The following is a 20,281-nucleotide window of genomic DNA, read 5'->3' as shown; positions in this document are numbered from 1 at the left end:
TGAAGCTAAAACACTCAAAGGTTAGAGCACTGTGACCAGGTAGCAAGGTAGGCAGTAACGCAAGCCCATGTTTGGATGCTATGTTTTATTTACACAAAGGTTCAATGTAAAGCACTATGGACACATGATTAACTAATGGAGATCTGTACATGAGCGGGATCAGGGATCTGGTGTGGCGCACTGTCTCACATGAACAGTTTGGTTTGCAAACAAAATAAAGCTGGAGATATCATAGGATGAAAAAACATGATAACATCAGTTCAAGAGTAAGAGTGATAATGACCAGAGTATAATAAGGAATGAGAGAAGTGTCAAAGCAGTGAAGAGACAGTGTATACTAAGGTTTCTGCCGAGCACACAGTAAATCAACCAATGCAATGGCAGATAAACTGCAGTGGGAATTTTAACCCCAAAGCAGGCTGGCAAGTGGTAAGATTCTCTCTGGGCCCGAGATGGCTCTTTGGGGTTCCATTTTGTCTGGGTAAGTGGAGTCTCTTGAAAACCACTTTATTGGTTGAGACTACTTGTTTAGTGGAGACTCCTATCATCGTGTATCTTCCTCCGCACATTCAGGGAATCATGGGGCTTCAACGTTATGTGATTGGTATTCTTGTGCACGACATCTCCAGCCAGGTTGCAGCAAAGTAAACAAGCATTTACAGTGCAACGGGTCTCGCATTTGCTCGAGTTAGAGCTATTAGCGTTGTAAACTCCTAACCTGACTTTTCTTGCCACACAAATTCAAAGAAAAAAAACAAGTGCGATCGCGCTATGTAAAACCCATTGTGCAGCACTGAAAATGAAAAGATAAAATAGTCCGGAAACCATGCTGAAAACATGGAGCCTCTTATGTTTTCAGTAGTTGGCCAGTGCGCTAGAGGAGGGCTAAACACCGGAAAAGGCATGATGTATGCATGCCTTTCACTAATGAAATCAAGCGGATTTTAAAAAGGAAAGCCCACGAATCAATGAAAGTGACAGACGTGACATGGGCGAGGTTAAAAGCCCAAAGAGAGATTACAACAGGGACGGAGCCCTTGTGTGCTTGATCCTAAAAAGGATGGGACGGACAGCCTCCACACTACGATCTCCGCAACAGAAACACACACCAATTGTCTACAGGGTCATAAAAGCACAAGTAATGTTCATTTGAAACATGGATGTGATTTGGGTGATGGGCAAATGCAATGTATGCTCTGGAATAAGGCATGTGGTTTTGAACATCATGGTGGCCCTCAAGGACTCTTACAGAATGGCCTCTGTAGCTTGTACCACCCACTGCCCCTACCATCGCTGTTACTGACAGTATCAGCACAACTACTAAGAATCACACTCTCACAAGTGTAACAGCTTAGACTATTCCAGGCCCCAAATCTATATGAATGTCTTGGGTGGCAGGTATCAGTTATTTCCATAGTAAATTAATTTATTAACAACTGTCGCTGTGCTCCTCTCTATATTACACAAACAACAGCACCATGTGGCAGATTGTCGTTAGTGTCTGTGTTGACAATTTCGGGTGCTGGTCACCTGAAACCACTGGCTCAAATTAAGCACTGGCTGCAACGCAATGCCCAGAGCTCTCCAACTGGCGAACATCGCTTATTCCTTTGGTCCGCTTCACATTCACCTTCAGGCAATTCCTCCCACCATTTATGTGGAGCACACTCATCCCACAGCCATGAATTTAGGCGGTGGGGACAGGGGCATCAGCAGAAGCCAGAGAGTGGCTAGGAGAAACAGGAAGAACAAGAGTATAACTCATGTCTAAAAATAAGGAATTCTATGTCAGGACCAGAGGCTCCGATTATGCTCCTCTTTCCTTTACTGCATTTTTTCAGCAGCCAATAAAAGTTCACCAAAACAAAATCTACATTACCCATGAACATGTTATATACACATCACATACTCCAATCATGATAGAGTATCCCAGTATAAATACTGTCTGCCCTCAAATAGATTCTTTCTTTGCTGCTGCGCAGCCAGATAAGTACTTACCCATGTTGTACTCTATGTTGTTAAACTGAGTTTTGGCTAATTACTGTAACAACGTGACTTTCTGGTACACGCGCCGATGATGTTGCATGTCTAATTCGCAACCTGCTTTCCAGCCGACAGGCTTTTGCCTCCAGTGGAACATGGGGCAGACGTGCTCATTTCCTCGAGTGCAGTCCTATTTCTATTTTTACTACCTTAGGATTGCGCTGCAGAGAAGTACACACTTCAGAAAGTGAAAGGCTTTCAAGCGCCGGCTCATGCCTCTGCAAAACGATCGTTTTTGTGCCCAGCTGCATACACTTGGCTCCCCACTTGACGTCCTAGTTTCAGTGAGCAAGGGTTTAACAATTGACCGAGGCCTTGATTAGAGTGTCTTCCCAGGCTGCTCTCTCCACACTTTATTGAGGCTATTTCTCTCTAGCATGGCAGGGGTTATTACACTCCCCATTTACTCTCTCTTGCTTAACACAATAATTTCCTACATATAAGGCAAGAGAATGGCTCAGTGGGACCCTTAGTAGGCTGAAGCAGGTTATTTATTACCCTGAAGATGCCAACGGTCACATGGAAATGAATCTGGTAGAGGCCTTGGACTGCAGAGTCCAACAATCTGTTAATGATGCCCTGGTCAGGGCTTCGGGCCCATTTAATGGCAGCTCCTTGATTATGTCCGCAATCAAGATTGGATGTTCGGACTACTAGCTGCCGTCGAAGATTCTACGCACACGGGTAAAGGGAAAAAGGCAGTTTTATCGCCGTCTGAAGCACACGCAGAAGCCTTTCATAAATTACACCGCAAAAGAGCAAATGAGCATAACTACAGCACGATTCAACAGCCGGAGTCTACATTTTCTCCCATTGCATCAGATTACTCACAGGAGATGGAGATCTTCTCCTCCTCCTCCAATTCAGATGATCCTGACAAACCAGGACCCAGTAAAAAAAAGCAAAGAAAAGGTCCACTCCTACAGTTCCTGAGGTCCTGACTTTTGAACCTACAGAGATAGTACACCCTGAGCTTTTAACTGGGCGGCTCCTCCTGAGGGAGAAAATATGTACAATTGCAAATAAGCAAGAGTTTCGACTAGGAGGTCCACTCTTGTCTAAGATCAGAATGCCCCAGGCCAGACTTAAAAGGGAAAGATGCGGATACTCCCGAAATTGATCCCACCAACGTCACGTTCATGAAAACGTATGCCAGAGACCCGAAGAAGGGACTGGATAAAACTTGCGTAATTGTCAAGGCAAGCTTCTTGACATGACCGGTCCGTTACCCAAGATCCTGGAGCTTGCTTATCAAGCCAAGGATTCCGGGTCTCCTGTGGATACTGGTATTTTAATCGAATGGGCACAAAGGGTGATCTGCCAACTCAGGAACACTAACTGTGCCATATCCTCAGAACACAAGGGTTCTATTCTAATGCGGACTGACCCTAAACTAAACAGTTTGGCGCCTCCAATGCTGGTCTAATTGCAGAGAGACTTCTGTTTGGAGGCCTGTTTGTCAAAGAGCTCGCAATATTCTGTTACACGTATTCCATTCTTGACAAGGCACAAATGTCCCTGAAAAAAGTATTCAAGAGAGGCCTTTTTGTCAGGGCCAGTAGTTATGGTGGGCACATTCACAGGCCCTCAATAAGCCTATTACCCTTGAGGGAGAGGAGGTTGGTACGGAGATTCTTAAGAATCCACCTTCTAACCAACATGCTATAGGGGACGGGAGGGGGGGTAGACGAACGTCATAGGTTCTGCAGAGATCCCTGTCATGGACAACAAGGAGCGATTCAAGACTCAGGATACTCTGGTAAGAATTATTCCCTTTCTCAGAAGTGACTGGGGGGGGGGTTATTTCTAGACAATTGGAAACAGATTACCAACAATCCCTGGGTACTAGAGACCACCCTGGGTTTCAAACTGTAATTTTACAAAATGTCCACTCAATCCACCCCTCCCAAACTGATCTTTCCCCAAATAGACAAGTCTTTATAGACTCAGAGGTTAAGTCTCTTCTAGACAAAGGGGCAGTATGTGTCTCCACCCCTCACTCCCAGGGATTTATCAGTCCCACTTTTCTGGTAGAAAAAAAGGGGGGTGGGGTGGAGGAGGGGGTCATCGCCGGGTCTTAAACCTAAAGGAATTCAATCTTTGGATTTTGTACAGACATTTCAAAATGAAGGGAATTCACATGCAAAGGGCCATTCCCATGTTTCCTCATCACAGGAGATTTCCACAGTTTCTATGGCAAGAACATTGCCTGGAGTTTAAAGCCTACCCATGCTTGCTGCACCAAACTGAAAAGTTTCTCTGATCCCGGGGAATTTGGTTGATAATCTACCTGGACGATCTCCTGTTGATGGCTTTAGACCCAAAGACTCTCCTGAGACACCTCACCTCTCTTGAACCATATATCTCCTACAGGAGTTGGGCTTCATAATCAATCCCCAAAAGTTACTTTTGATTTCCTCTCAACAGATAGATTTCCTAGGCTTCCAGAAAGACTCGATTCAATCCCTTTTGATTCTACCATCCCAGAAGATTTGCAATTTTAAGTGAGAATTGAGTTCTGCATTATCCAGCCAGACTGGGTCCTTGAGGTCGATTGTCAGGACTGAGGGTCTTTTGGCATTGTTCATCCAAGCCACTTTCCCCAAGCCCTCTCACTATCAAGCCGTTCAGAGGTTAAAAATTCGACACTTGCAGAAGGGCCTCACCTTCTCAGTGGGCACCTCTAAAAGTTATGCCTCAGCTTGGAGGAGATGGATGGTTGGTGTGACAAGCAGAGTCTCATCTCGTGGGGCGGACGTTTGCATGATTGTAAATTTCTTGTCAGAACTTGCAGCGTCGGCCTACCCTACAGGTCTGTTAACAATTTTAGGTCCGCCATTTCTGCTGGTCATGTTCCGGTAGGTGGTAAACGAGTGGGGGGAGGGAGACATCTCTTAATTTGCAAAGTTATGAAAGGGATTTGTTTATCTGTTCCACCTAAACCCAAATATTCTTCACTTTGGGATGTTAATATAATTTTGCATTTTTGGGATAAATGCCCAGCAAATCGATCTCTCTCACAGAAACATCTCTCAGCAAAATTGACGATGTTGTTATGTCTGATCTCTTGTAAGCGGGTTTCAGATATCCAGGCCTTGGATCTAGTGAGTAGAGTTTATTACGAAGAAGGTGAGATGTTTAACATTACTAGGAGGACTACGTCTAATTGCAGGTCGGTAACTTATCCTATGTTTCCAGAGAACCCACAATTGTGTGTGGTTCAATGTTTGAATGCTTATGAGACTGTTGCTGATGAACTGAGACAAGATTTGAGTGGTCAATTGATGAGTGCCATTCAGAAACCTTGTATGCCGGTGTCAGCAGCTACTTTAGCCAGCTGGATGAGATGGTTACTGGTGGAAGCTGGTATTGTTTGGGGCGCATTCAGATAGAGGAGTCATGTTTTCAGTCATGCGCCTTAGGGTCACGTTTAGAGGACATAATGAAGGCAGCGGACTGGTCATCCGAGTCTACTTTTTGAAAATTCTAACATAAACCAGTTGTCGATGTCGGGTATGTGGTGGTGATGAAGCTTTGAACAAGCATAATCAGAACCTCTGGTCCTGACATAGAATAAAATATTTTCTAGCTTAAGTGTCAAGAACTTTCAATTCTATTAAGGACACGGAGGCGAGGATTATCCCGCCGATGTATCTGTGGAATGATTCATATATTATTGAATGTACTGTCATATGTTCTCTTATATTCTGTATTGGTCACCAACCCTGGTTAAATTGTTGTTTTTGATACAGTGTAAATTTTCGGTTGTATGTTTCTCCTTTGAGCATGTTACAAACTTTTTTTTCCTGTTCCAGGGAATGACCAGAAGGCTGGTTGAATTCGGTTTGGTGATCAAACACCTGTATGTTAAGTAATGAAGTCCTGTTTACTGTGATCTTTTTTGATTCAAGATAGTCGGATGTCCATCCATGAGTAGGCTCCTGTTGGGCTGGTGGATTTCTGCAAGTGTGAGATTTTGGAATTTCATAGATCCTCGTTGGGATCCATTTGAACTTTGGTGAATATGCATTTGCCTCGAAATGTTGGTACTTATGAGACTGCTTACAAAGAAAGAGGACACTATTTGAGGGCAGACAGGATGTATACTGGGGTACTCTATCATGATTGGGGCATGTGATGCGCATATAAAATGTCATGGGTAATGTAGTTTTTGTTTTGGTGAACTTTGATTGGCTGCTGAAAAAAATACAGTATAGGACAGAGAAGCATAATCCTCACCTCCGTACCCTTAATAGATTTGAAAAGTCTTGACGCATAAGCTAGACATTTTTTATTTGGGGTTTGGTTCTGCAAACAGGGGCGTGCATCCTTCCTCATGCCTCCTCCAGCCTCTCATCAGCTTCCACACTGTCCATCCTGTTGACCTGAATTAATCCCAATCTCTCAGCAGATGCAATGTAGTGAACGGAAAGCCATACTAAGCACAGGTAGCAAAGAAAGGGGAAAGATGGGAGGTAGGTCAAAGGTCCGTTTGCAATGCACATTTTGAAAAGCTTGGTAGACATTTTAAAATCAGAATAAATCAAATATGCAAGCAAAGGCTATCATGTCAATATCTCGATATTGACATTACATTTTTAAGTAAAGAAAAGTTAGCATGTCTTTTCAATCTGACATGTGCTTAGTAGATTCTTTTTTTTTATTTTTCCAAGTAATCAAAATATTGCTAATTTTCTTAACCTGGGAAAGTGACATATTCTAATGTGAATGTAATTAATTTCCGAAAGTATAATCACTGCATTGTAGGAGTCCACTTTAATTTCCAATTTGTGACTGGGCAAATATAATGTCAGTTTGAAGATCAGCAATATAATGTCATCCTTCCTATTATTTCAAAATAAAAAGGTCACTAAAAATGCCTCCTGGCTGTAGGTGTACACATGGGAGTGGTCCACAAAACATTTTATAATGGGCAGTCACTGATAATGTGGACGAAATAAGTGAAGGGAAACAGGATGCTGGGTAAGGATAAAAGAGAATCCAACAGTTTCTCACATAACATATGTAAGGTATTTGGGGAAGGTGAGGGGAATCATAATGAGTATGTATGATGTTTCAAAAAAAAAAAAAAAAAAAAAGCCACAGCAATACTCAAGTAGTTGAGAATTCTCAGTCTTGAGGGCCAAACCTGGAATGCCTTCCAACTACAGTTTTTTTTACCAGCTTCTCTATTGTCAGAAAGGCTAGCTTTGAAGACCTGGCTTTTTCCTGCTTAACCAGACACCTCTTTCGCTGAGCTTATCTTCCCTCCTGCTTAGCCTCCCTTTCATCCTACTCTCAGGAGCAGGTCACTTTTTTAGTATTTGTTGAGCTCTATATAATGTTTTTGCTTTAAATTACAATATGTGCAATAACAGGAGCTACTTCAAATATTCGAAGTTGGGGCCACTCACAATGAGGGCCCAAGTATGTGACTTACACTTTACCAGTGAGCCTTACACATATACGACTATCGACTTTGGGTGGACAATAATACGTGAGGCCACCAAGGTCATTTGCTGTGCATGCCAGGGTCAGTGTTAGATTTCTGGACTGTCGTGGCCTAACCACGTGTTGTGAGAAAAACCTAATCACACTCCCAAACGCAATAAAAACAGTCAAAAACATGAATGTTCAATATGAAGCTTTGCTTATTAGTATTAGATATGTTTGTGGCAAGAGTGAGAGAAAGGAGACATGGACACTGTGGAGAGTCGATTATGTGAAAGGTATACCTGGCTCCAGGGTTTTGAGTTTAGAGAGGCCTTGAAGGTGAATAGGGCAGTGGAGCAAACAATTAAAAGAAAGGAAAACGTAACAGTCATACACAACAAGGTTAAGGGGTTGAGGTGGTGAGATCTGGAGAGCCACCGTTCATTAGGCATACAAACTATCCATAGAGCTTTATGACCAATTCACTATGCATTAAGACTTATGCCCAATTCAAGACAGCATAAGTTCAACCATTCCTTTATGTGGACCAGGAATACTATGCTGTACAAACATGGGTTAGTGTGCCGTTGCATGTCTTCCTTTTGATGTATCATTTAAGCATCACTTCTGTGATCATCTACATTTGAAAATCTGTCATAGGTTTGTTTGGAAGGGTTTGCTAGTATTATCTGTGTTATGGTGTAAGTGTGGAAGGAGGGTGGTATAGAGGGATGTTTATTATTTAGGAATCGTTGCTTTGGAAGTGGTCCCACCAGGAGCACCATATTTTCCCATGTTTGTAGAGGCATCCCCAAGCTTTATAAACTTTTTTCTAGGAAAGAACAATGACCTATTCCATATTTCCATTCTTGCAATGACTGTTCATCTTTAGCACTCCAGCACAGTGTGCTATCTCATTTTACTTTCCAGCATCCTGTTCCTATTAGTGAGTGGCTACTCTTTGAGCCCTGCTTTTCTTCAATCACTCTTTGGAGTGTCATTTTAGGTACTAGATCAATGGGCAACCCAACAACTGCAGATGGGGAGTTGCTGCAGTTGGGTTCTGTCCATTCAGTATGCCCGGACTTTTTGCATCACCCGGTTTGGACCCTTTACTATGAGTGAGTCGAACTACATGGATCTCATCCACTGTAATCACATGGCAAACGACCTGTGCGTGTTTTCCGCCAGTGTCCGCCTTTTGATATAAGGCCGCTGCAATGCAGCAAAGGAAGGTGGCACTTGACTGGTTACATGAACGCGTAGGCAAAAGTGTGGGCTGCATGAGGGAGACTACTGTTATGTGCAGCCTGGTAACTGCACACTGGTAACTTGCAGGATTAGATATTGACCTGAGATAGTTCTTATAATGTCAGCGTACAGCAATAAGAAAAGGCAGTGTGATTTACTGTTTTGTCTGTAGTGCCCCGATTAAACACACAGGGAGAGAACTGCCTTAAGAGTGCCGTTCCGCTTCCCTTTTGACCTACAGAGACCACTGACATATCAAACTGGGGCGTAACCTGTGCAGGAAATTCTATTCTGTAATTTCCAAAATGATATCTGTACACTTTATGGGTCATCCAGAAATGTCATATTTCTCTGGCTCAAGATCAGTGTCCACGCCTTTTGTTACCCTGTTATGCCGAGTTAATTACGTTTTGCTCCAGCAGCAGTAACAAAGGACTCCCCACCCAAAGGGAGCAATTACTAGTGCTTCTCCCAGATCCTGAAGAGGAAAGGGGTGGGGGCAGAATAATCTGCATCAGTCAGTACTCACACTGTCACAGGGATGGGCATGCCCAAGCCCAATAAATGAAGGAGGGAGCCTCAACCACTCCAGCCAACATGGGAGGGGGGGGGGTTCTTTTTGAACTTTCAGTGTGCAAGACCTTGTCAGTGAAGTCAGCGAGGGGCTGAACTGAGACCTCAGATGTCTGATTGCCACTGAATCATAATGAAGCAAGTTTGAGGACCTAGATCTAGATCATCGTTGGAACAAGCGGGCCACATTTTTATCACAGCCGCCTGGAGGAATTTGATTGTTTTAACATTTAGGATGGTGTTCACTGAAGTCAGACAGGCCATTACAGCCTGGTGGCAAGTAAGTAAGCAGACAGTTAAACTATGTACAAAGGAATATTTTTCTCAGCTGAAGCAGTGTGGGGCAGATGCAAAGAATGTGAAGGATGATTTCTGCCCACAGGCTGAAAAAGCTACTTATGAGTCACCAAAGTAGGCCATTCATGGAATCTGGAGAAGTGAGTCTGATGGCAAAAAGTTAGGAAGGCACTGCTTTTAGCCCAGGAATGCTTTACTAGATTTAACTCATGCCTTACTGATGCAGGTGCTGCTTGCTTTGGCAAATGCAAAGCAGCTTTGTAGATTTTGGTGTTGATCTTATCCTGCAGGTGGGCCTCAATGATCACAGTGATTTCACTTCCTAATGACAGGTTGGGGGTGACCGTTGCTTTCATTACCCCAAGTAAGAGGTTTAGGATCAGACTCTTGAGATTCTGGCCAAGTGTTGTAAAGGTGAGCATGATGCTAGCGCCTTTACTTATCAGGGTGTGAAGGTGTGATTTAAATGACCTATGACTATCTAAAAGGATGCCCAAGCATTTGTACTCAGTGCTGTGCAAAAGCTGTTTCCCGCCTTTCAGGTGCCACCTACCATGGCTCACCATTTTCTTGCCAAAGATGACCCAGGTGGTGTGCAGCACATTCTGTTATTTGTGGCCACTTGGGCCAAAGTTGATTTTGTGCAAAACATGGAATAGGAACTCCTAGCTTATGGAGTCAAGTGCTTTTTCAAAATCTATTTTAGCCAGTGCCATCTGCAGACGTACGGGACAGTGCTTAATACCACACCGTGGCAGAAAGCCATTTAGTCCATGTGTATTAATAAGGTAAAGGCTTCTACAAACCAGTACAGCAATTTGAGACATGGGTCATAGTAAGAACAGAGTTCTGGGGGTTTTAGCCAGTTTTGGCATAATGGCTACCTTGGCCTCAAATACATCTTCCAGTGATTGACTGCTGTGGGTGGCTTTTTTTTTTTAAACAGGGAAATTAAGGAAGAACTTGTTAGGGACACAAATCTTTTGAAGAATTTAATCAGGAAGAAGTTGGGACTCTGCTTTTTGGGGTTGCCTGTGTATCTCACAATGCGAACATGGATTGGCAAGCAGTGTTGAAATGCAAAAACGTGCATATAGTTTGTTTCCCTGTCTGAAGTGGCAAAGTGGAAGGTGGAGGGGAATAAAACAAGATTCAGAATGGGAAGCAGCCCAGTGGAATTACCAAAAGTTGGAATGTATGCAAACATCTAGAGTGTGAACTTTGGATTTACCCTAGTCTAGCATGACAAGATAGCCCCAGATAAAGCTTTAAGCACCACATTTGCTGATATTCTTTAAAAATTCTTAATTCGACTTCTATCTATTGGGTTTTTGTTGGTTTTACTCATGAAAATATAGCCTATTTTTCTAACTTGGTGTGGAGTCTTTTGTGGTGTTTTCACTGGGTTACTGTTTTCAGTGTTATACAAATACTTTACACATTGCCTCCTAAATTAAGCCTGCTTGCTCTGTACGAGTCTACCAGAGGGTGAGCACATATTAACTTATGGTGTATAACGGACTTACCCTGACTAGGATTGTGGTCCCTACTAGGACAGGGTGCTTACCTCTGCAAAGCAACAACCCAATTTCTAACAACATGTTACTTAATCCTAAATATGGATCTTCGAACACTGTGGCACTTACACTTCTAAAAATACACAAAATAACAGCCTACTCACACTGTGAACCTCCTTGTCTGTTTGCACCCTTTCTGCCCCTGCTCATTTCTAAGGCCCCAGAACAGGCTTCTCAACTCCCGTTTTCAGGGGATTTGAAACAATAAACAATGCAACTTCAATCTTATAGGGGCAAGCTGTAAGACTAGTGACTAGCACAACTATACTGCACATGGAGGTTTCCATTTTTGTAGATGAAGCATACAAAGGGGCTTCTGCAGAGGTCCTTAAGGTATGAACACCTGCACAAAACTAGCATTATGGTGACAGCATCCAATGTGTGATTTCTGAATCAATGCATCACTCACCACATAGTACTCCTGCAAAGATCAACTTTGGAGCTATGAGTTGCCTGTTCACAATACGAGTCAGCATAACCAAAATAATTATTTATTCCTCAGCATTCTTTCTACAAACTCCCCTGCTGGTATGCAACGTGTTCTACTCACTACCACTCCAAATCCCCTACTGCACTTATCCCACCCACCCCAAATTAATATTAAAACTCCAGAAGCCAAAAGTCAAATAACTGGATAACAACTAAGGGGATCAGCAAAAGTTGCGTCCAATTAAGGTCTGGGGACAGAATATGCTAGACTTTCACAATGACCATGGACTATGTAATTTGAATGTAATTTATACTTCTTTTATGGGTCTACCAGGGCCACCGTGTGTTACTGTTATGTGACTTTACAAAAACCTTAAAACTTGGAAAAACATGCCAATTCTAAAACTTCTTCTAACAGAACTAAAGCACCAACTGCACCACTACTTTACTGTTATGTTCTTAAAAGTCCATGCATAATTCAGTTTTATCAGAGGTAAATAGCTACAATTTAAAGAAGCAAAAGGAAAAAAGAGAGCACATTTTCAAACCTACTAAAATAATATTTTATCAAACAATGTTCTTTCTAATATTGTATTCCTACTATCTGTATAAACAGAATGTCCCACGGCTTATAAATTACCTTCGGTTATCCATTTTCCTAGCAGGAATTTCGCTACTCGTGAAGTTGAAAACATTCCTGCTATCAATTCGGTTCTGCGTTAGTATTTTGTTGGCAGACATTGCTCTATCTCAAGAATGCCTTTTCGAGAAAATAATTCCCCTGTCCAGTGTTGTCCCAACCTGGTGAGTCCTTAAGTGTGAGTTAGTAGTTACTTTTTGTATTGTCGATTTTCAACTAGTGAAAAAAGCACTTTATTTTCCCAAGTCCATGAAGTCTGCTTTAAGGAGCCTGGCATTCACAATAGATTCCTAAAGTGGCATTCCTATAGGTTATAGGCAAACATAAGGGTTTGTTCATTTTTATACGAGGTTTCATGATCGCCAATATTTTCCAGCTCCATTCCTCACCAAACATACGACATGGTCCGTCTACCATTATTTGACATCTGTATGAGAAACTAGACTACAACCCATAGTTTCTGTCAAAAAAATCGAGCAGCAGAGACATGACATACATTATAACAAGCAAACACAACCCAGGTTTATGGGAGCGTGGACATACAAAAAACCCTTATGACTAAGTAGATTTTGTAACTAGACAAGTAATTCTGAAAGTCTTCTGAATACAGAACACTTGTACACATACAAAGCTCTAACAGGGAATACTGCTAGGAACTTAGAGATCTAGGAATAAGTGACAACTCAATATTTTCACTATAAATAGGCTGAGGATGTCGCTCTATAGACAATGCATTACTCCCTTGGCTTTACAACAATTCACTGCCCAAATTATATTGGCACAGTGCAAATAGTATCAGAAATTTGAAGTAATGGAAACATCAATGTGCTTGAATCTGCAAGTGTAGACTCTTACAAATGGACTCGAAGCATTGCAGGTGGCAAAATTAACTACCAGTGCCCAAGTACAGGCCTTAGGTGAAATGTGCCTCAGTCAGAAATGCCAAAGCGCATTACCTGCACCCAGTTACGTTAGGTATTTATACAGAGGTCTCTTGGTGCTCAAAGCAAAATAGCTGAGATCCTGGACCAAAATAGAAAGTTACATCGAAAAGAGAAGTCTTTATTTTCTTCCGGAAAATTAAGTGGGATGAGACAGAATGGCAGCTCATTCCAAACGCTAGAAGGTACTGAAAAGGATTTTCCGTCACATATGGATTTCTTAAATAGAGGAATAGCATGTCACGTATAAAGCGTACAGATTGTGGAAGCCCCTGTGCCCTTCGACCAGGTTAGTGCTACACAAGTAGCACATGCATGACCTATGTATAGTACTTAGCACATACACACAAATCAGACCATTGTGTCGAGTGTACGTCATTGGGAAAGGGTGCCCTCTATAGGTTTGTGTTAGTAAGCCAGTGTGTCCCTTCCCTGGGTGTGCAAATCGTGGACATTGGAGCACCGCATGTCAAAAAAACACCTTAGAGTCAGAGCAGCTACAAGAAAGTCTGGGAATCATTTTATACTGATGCCATACCCCTTGGCATAAGTCTGCGTATTTACAAAGTGGGGTACCGTGCATGTGATGGGCACTGCAGCTTCCGTAACACAAATGTCTCTGTGCTAAACGTCCAGTATATTTGTGCTTGTCACACAGGTTATTTATATGCACAAACTTTTCTACTTTGGAGAAACATGTTGCTCCTGTGTACAGTGGCACGTTTCGAAAGTAGTGCAGGATGCCATTAATTCTCTGCCTTGATGTGATTCGAATTATGTTTGCAAAACAAGAGCCAATCAGAATGCAGGGCATCGGCAGCCCATACACCCCTAAAAACAGCCTTTCACCTCGCTGCTCACAGGAAATGCAAGAATGTCCATATGCAGAGCCTGGCACTGCTTGCTCCCATACTTCTGCTGCTCTTCAGATCACTTGTTTGGCATTCGCTTGAACTCTTTGCTCTTTCGCTCTACTAAACAAACTGCTGTCCCCATTATTACGTTACTAAGTTCCTCTCCAACCTTCCCCTGGTGAACCTGCGGTCACTTTTCAGTTTACACTCGCCTGATCTCCCTGATGCCCATCTAACTTGTCTTGTCCATCTCTCCACCCTTTATTCTCACCTTGCAAGGGAAGTAGACAGAGGTGGCCACCTTCTCCATAGCCAGATTGCGGATGTTGCCTGCAAGGGGCGCCCTGCAGGCGGGGCAGCAGGTCAGTTTCAGGCGGCATGTGTTGCAGAGCAGGTGCCCCGCCTGGCACTGCAGGATCGGAGGCAGAACATATTCGAAGCACACCGGGCATTCAAAGAGCGAGATGAGTTGGTGGTGAGGTAGCGGAGAAGCAGCAGCACCTGGGGGCAGCGGGGAAGCGGTGGTGGTTGCTCCCGGGAGCAACGAAGGAGGCTGTTTGCCCAGGATTTTGCTAGCAGCGGCCCCGGCTGAAGACGGGCGGCTCATCGCGCTCTCTGTGCACCATGGGTGTGATGAGGCTGCCGCGCGAGCCTAACACCCTTGCACAGGTAACTGATCACCAGGCAGCGGCTAGCGCGTGCAGTCATCGGAAACACTAGAACGCGCTGAGCGGAAAACTATATGGGCGTGGCCGCGGCCATGTCGGGTGTGGGTATAGCCATCCCTGTCCTATAGACGCAAAAGGCGTGAACAATGGGCGTGGCTGCGCCATAGCAGGTGGACATATACTCATCAACTTCCAATACAAGCAGGAGGCGTCTTACAACTCTGACTTTGCTTGTTTTGACTCTAGTGAAACCATTTACAGAAAGCGCGGTCATTTGCGTGAGATCTCTCGCACCCTTTACATTTATGAAGAACGATGAGACGGCCATTGTCTGGATCATAGCAGGAACTGTGAGAGGTTCGTTAACTCTTGCAGTTCACTAGTGACTCATATGGAGATGGTTTATTTACTGAAGGGTAGCTCTCATGGACCATAGTAGAGCTTCAACACCCTCTTCCCCAAGTGCTTAAACCCTTACCTGCTGAGGCTTTTCCACCCCCATTGCTGAACCCTTGGTTTTTAAAGGGCACATCTGCTTAGGTCTTCAAAACGTTTTTCACCAAAATCAGAATTCTACCATTACTTGTTTACCGCAGTTTTTTAAAGTTTTTTTTTGTGGGTTCAACCTACTTGATGTTTGTGGTGGAAAGATGGGGGGGAAACCCATAAGTGATCCCAGAAAGCTATACATTTATGAACAGTAGACAACGTTGTGAATTCAAGAGGTCATTTGTATAGGCCCCTGTATGTTTTCCAAAGGACCTAATCGTAGAAACAAAAAAATGAAAATAAATAGAAAAAACTTAGCAATAGGGGACATTTTAATTTGTAACTTTTTATTATGATCGCGATTTACAAAAGCAATATACTCTTATGTCTCTGGAACTCTTGTGGTCACAAGGCTGTATAATGTTTGAGGTTTTTCAAAATCACACTGTACCCAGGGTCAACAATTGAACTGCAACTTACTATAATTTTTCTTTGTGTACCGACAATCAAATAATCCATTTGCAAAATCTAATGAATAAAAAATGGATCTGAAGGAGACCTATGTATTTCTGAAACATGCAAATGATACTGAGTTTAGGAGCAGTGGTTATTTTTAAACCTCTGAAATTTGAGTTACCCATACCTTCATGTGATTCAGAGACACCTGCGCACCTGTTTACATTTTGAAGTCAACACGACAGAGAAATCCAATTGGTAATAACAAATGTTCCACTCTTCTATGTTACCACACATCTCCCGATAAAATCACTGAAGGGCCTGTGACACAAAACGTGACTTTGAGACATCACATACCACTCAGCAAGATCAATGTTTTTTTTCAATGTGGGCAGCGTTGGACTTTGGGACATTACTCAGTCTTCACCTAGGGAACGATACCAAATCAGACATTTCAGAAAACTAGATACCCAGGGTGGGTTTTGAATCAAGTGGATCAACAACATTTTCTTGCCCATAAGGCCTTGCAACCTCAAGATTTGGCTAAACACACACTTTCCTCTCATTTCTGTGAGAGAAAATTCAGAAAGCTGCAGCAATCCACAGAATCCACACCACCTTGTGTTCCCACACTTTTCCTGATAAATATGGCACCCCAACATTTGTTGGTGGGCACAGGGCCAATGACAGGAAAGTTCCCAAAAGGCAACATGGACAGATTACATTTTTCAACTCAAAACCAACTTTGTTTTCAATGTGTGTTGCTGTGGATTTTGAGCATGGGCTTGGCTGCGATCCAGGGAAACTTACCAAATCCAGACGTTTCTGAAAACTAGACACCCATTGAAGCCCTGGGTGGTCTGTCCTGCATTGATCCCCTTACCTTTTCTTACTCACAATGCCCTTCAAACCTCATACTTTGGAAACCACTCATTTTTTTCTCACATTCTGTCAGAGAGAGTTCTGGAATCTGCAGGTATCTACAAATGTCACTCCACCAAGCATTCCCACACTAGTCCTGATAGATAACTTGACCCCAAGTGTAGGGTGAGCCCGAGCCCCAAAATGGAACATGGACAGAGCAAATTATTCCACTTAAAAGCAACCATTTTGTCTGCAATATGGGTAACTGTGGGTTTAGGACCCAAAGAAAGCTACCAAACACGGGAGTAGAAGGTATTCCGGCTTGCATGGAATCCCTACTTCGTCATACTCACTGTCCTTAAACCCTCAAATTATGGCAAAAACAATTATTTTGCTCAGATTTCTATGACATAAACTTCTGTAATATGTGGGGATACCCACATTTCCAATCATCCAGCCTTCCCACACTTATCCCAATAAAAATGCTACTGCACTTGTTTGGGTGACCCCAACACCCATGACTGGAAAGGTCCCAAAACTCAACCTGGGCAGATTACAGTTTTCCACTCAAAGCAAAACCAACCAGTTTTTTGCAATCTGGGTAACTGTAGAATATAAGCAGGGACTTGCTGCGACCTAGGGAAACCTGCCACACCCAGATATTTTTGAAAATTAGATACCCGGGGGAGTCCAATGTGGTGTGCTTGGCGTGGCTCATCCAAAGTTTTCATACCTACAATGCCCTACAATCACCCATTTTCCTTACATTTCAGTGACAAAAACTTCCAGAATCTTCTGGGATCTACAAATTTCCTACCACACAGCATTATCGTCCCGACAGAAGCACTTTTCCACTTGTGTGGCTTGGCCTAGTGCCTGGGATAGGAACGGATTAAAGTAGGGACATTGAAAGTCCTCACGAAAGGCAGAAAAATTGCTCTGACCTGTGAGGAGGGGAGCACAGGTCCATAACCAGGTTGGCCACTCCCCTCACTATAAAATTTTACATTCAAAATGTCCTGGTGTCTAGTGGGCTTTTTTCCCTTCGGGACAGATTAGGGGTAAACAGTCCATCTCTGCCCTCCAGGAGGGGCAGAAAGACTGTTGTGCTCATTTGAAGGGGCAGAGTACAGGCCCAGGCAAAAGAAGGCTGACCCTCTTAAAAAAAAGTACAAACAACATTACCTCCTGCCTTGTTGGATTTTTGCCTCCTCAGGGGGGGGGGGAGATTAGTAATAAAAGTCCCCTATCTGCCACCAGAAGCTGCCAGAGAGACTGATTTACCCAGGGGCAGACGGGAAACTAGCAATTTCTCTATATGGTCACCGAGATCCTTTGTAACTTGCTGTATCCTTAAAATAGACAGCTGCTATTTTATCCCATATATCTAGCATCCATATTCATAGCTATGAACTGATTGTTGTCAGTGTAGTTTTGTCAATGACAATCACTTGAGGTTGAACACCCAGGGGTGTCTTTGTTGGTTTCGCCTGTGTCTATCACCTTAGCAGGCAGTTGGTGTACAGCAACCGAATAAAAAATACAAAAGGAGAGAACTAGGCAATTGTGGTACTGATGTTGCACTTCTCCAAAGGAAAGTATTGTCCTATTTGATCGATTATTGATGTTCATACAATATTAAACATCTGTTGCCACAATATCCATAAGTAGGGTAACATATGGAATATGGCAATGTCATCCACTGCTACAATCTGTCAAACATAAATGCTAGAGCACTCTTATACATGTAGAGACATATATAACATGTATAAGGATTGACGAGTGATTGCTACTACAATTTGGAAGATTTGCAGTGTACAAGAGGTTGGTGGATGCACTTGTGCCCAAACCATGCGTTTGTACAAGAATGACAATATTCCTGACAATATGGAAGTATACTATAGTGGATTATGGACCTTTGAAATCGTATCAGACATAGAGGTCTTGCCATTGTATGTAGGTCTTTCATTCATTTTGGATTCTCAAACAAACTAGTCAAGCTGTTTGAATTGGATACGTGAATTTTGGATTCTTTATTGCATAATTGTGACACGTCTTTTTAACTAGATAACTGTTAAGGCTTTTGCATCTCTTTTGTGTGTTGACTGTGGATCGTTTGATTCTCTTCTATTGTGGCTGCTGGATCATACATTGGTTTTCTCTATGATCTTCTCTACTGTGTTTTTCTGTGATCTTAGAAGTGGTGAGTGTGCCAATGGTGGGCTTAGCACGGGTAGATTATAAGTGTTGCTACTTATATTTTCCCTTCAGTCACTTTCATATCATTGTTGCATGCATACTATCACTTTGTAGTGATAACATGTTTTATCATTCCAAAATTTCAATTAATTAAATCTTTTGTTTTTTTGTGTTACATGTGGTGATGGCATTCCCACATTTCTGGTTTTAACAACACAAAGTGCACATACAATGGTGAAAGCACGCACAAATAGAATACAATCTGGAGGAATACTATTGTTCTGACATACAAATTGTGTTTTTTCTTTTCTTTTTTTTCTATGTTATTATTATGATGTGTAATCAGCATTGAGAAAGTCCAGTGTTTGACGAAACACATATCTGCTGAATCATCTGTACTCTCTATATGATGACGAGATTAATTAAAGGAATCACTCACAACTCGTTATGAGTTTTTAACTACTGGTTTGAAGAGGAGAAAATAAAGACTATTATTGACTGCTTCCAAAATGTATTTTAACAAGCCATAACAATACATGTCTCTACATGTATGAGTGCTCCAAAATTTGTGTTTGAGGGACCAAGCTAGCACCATCTCTCTGTTTTCTTCTTCTGTTGCGCTGGGACTTATACCTGCACCAGAGCACACATCATTCAGGTAAGCAATTAGATAGTGGTTTTAAAATATTGTTTTATGAACTGCTCTTAACTCCAGTTTCACAGTGGTAATTCTGCTCTACTGGTAATGCTGCTACACCAAGATGCCATGCAATGGGTACTACCAATTTAAGCCGGCTGCTAGTACCGTTAGGTGACTGAACAATGTGTGATAGACCTAAATCTGGATGAGATTCATTGGTCACAACCCTGAGCAGAGTTCAGGTGCTTTGTGGAGTCAATAGCATCATGGCATTGCTAAATGGAAATTGTTTCTCTGAGGTGCTGCAGCTACCCCCAGGATCTCCCTAAAGGCCTCTTTCATTAAGAATTAGGCATGCTGCTCACTGGGAGTTGTTTGTCAAGTAAAGATACTTGTAGGTGCACTGAGCAGCCCCGATGCTTGTAGCAGCCAATAAGCAGCACCATTAATCAGCAACCTGATGTAACATAATGTTGCTATTAGCTAGTGATTTGCACTTGACCCTTAGTCCTGAAATTGATGGGTGTTGTAGTCGAAGAGGACAATCCTTGCTTAGTTTCTTCTGTAGAAATTGCACTTTGACATTTTATGCTATTTTCAGTTGAATAATTTTTTATTGAGGTTTAGTAATTCATTAACCAGCAGTTACAGATCTTCCCCATTATGTGTAGGCAGGAGGTGAAGAAGCTTTCCAGTGACTGGTTACTTGTTAAACAGCAATGAAAGTAAGTGTGACAGGCTATTTTTTGTATAAATGGATCTTAGAAGTATGTTTTGTAAGGTAGTGATCCTGTCTGGGCTCATAATGGTAGAGATATCTCTAGAAACTCTGTTTCAAAACTCAGATAATTTATGGCAAAATAAAAGCATATGTTCTAAGTTATCAGAAACGTAATCACAATTGCAGCATTTGTCATTAGCTAGTAA

The 20,281-nt window shown here is 42.5% G+C and overlaps 1 protein-coding gene across 1 annotated transcript in view; it reads right to left on the bottom strand.

The window, feature by feature from the left end:
* SIAH2 (siah E3 ubiquitin protein ligase 2) overlaps positions 1-14,743 on the bottom strand; it is a 43,225-nt gene extending 28,482 nt beyond the window's left edge. Inside the window, exon 1 of the mRNA XM_069213355.1 lies at positions 14,310-14,743. Within this exon, the coding sequence (XP_069069456.1) occupies positions 14,310-14,645 (336 nt within the window). The 5' untranslated portion in view covers positions 14,646-14,743. The remainder of the gene's footprint in view (positions 1-14,309) is intronic.
* Positions 14,744-20,281: the final 5,538 nt, after the last annotated feature.

Source organism: Pleurodeles waltl, chromosome 11 (assembly GCF_031143425.1).
Source record: "Pleurodeles waltl isolate 20211129_DDA chromosome 11, aPleWal1.hap1.20221129, whole genome shotgun sequence".
Lineage (NCBI taxonomy): Eukaryota > Metazoa > Chordata > Amphibia > Caudata > Salamandridae > Pleurodeles > Pleurodeles waltl.
Note: the sequence above shows the minus strand (reverse complement) of the source record. Positions and strands in the feature narration are given on the sequence as shown.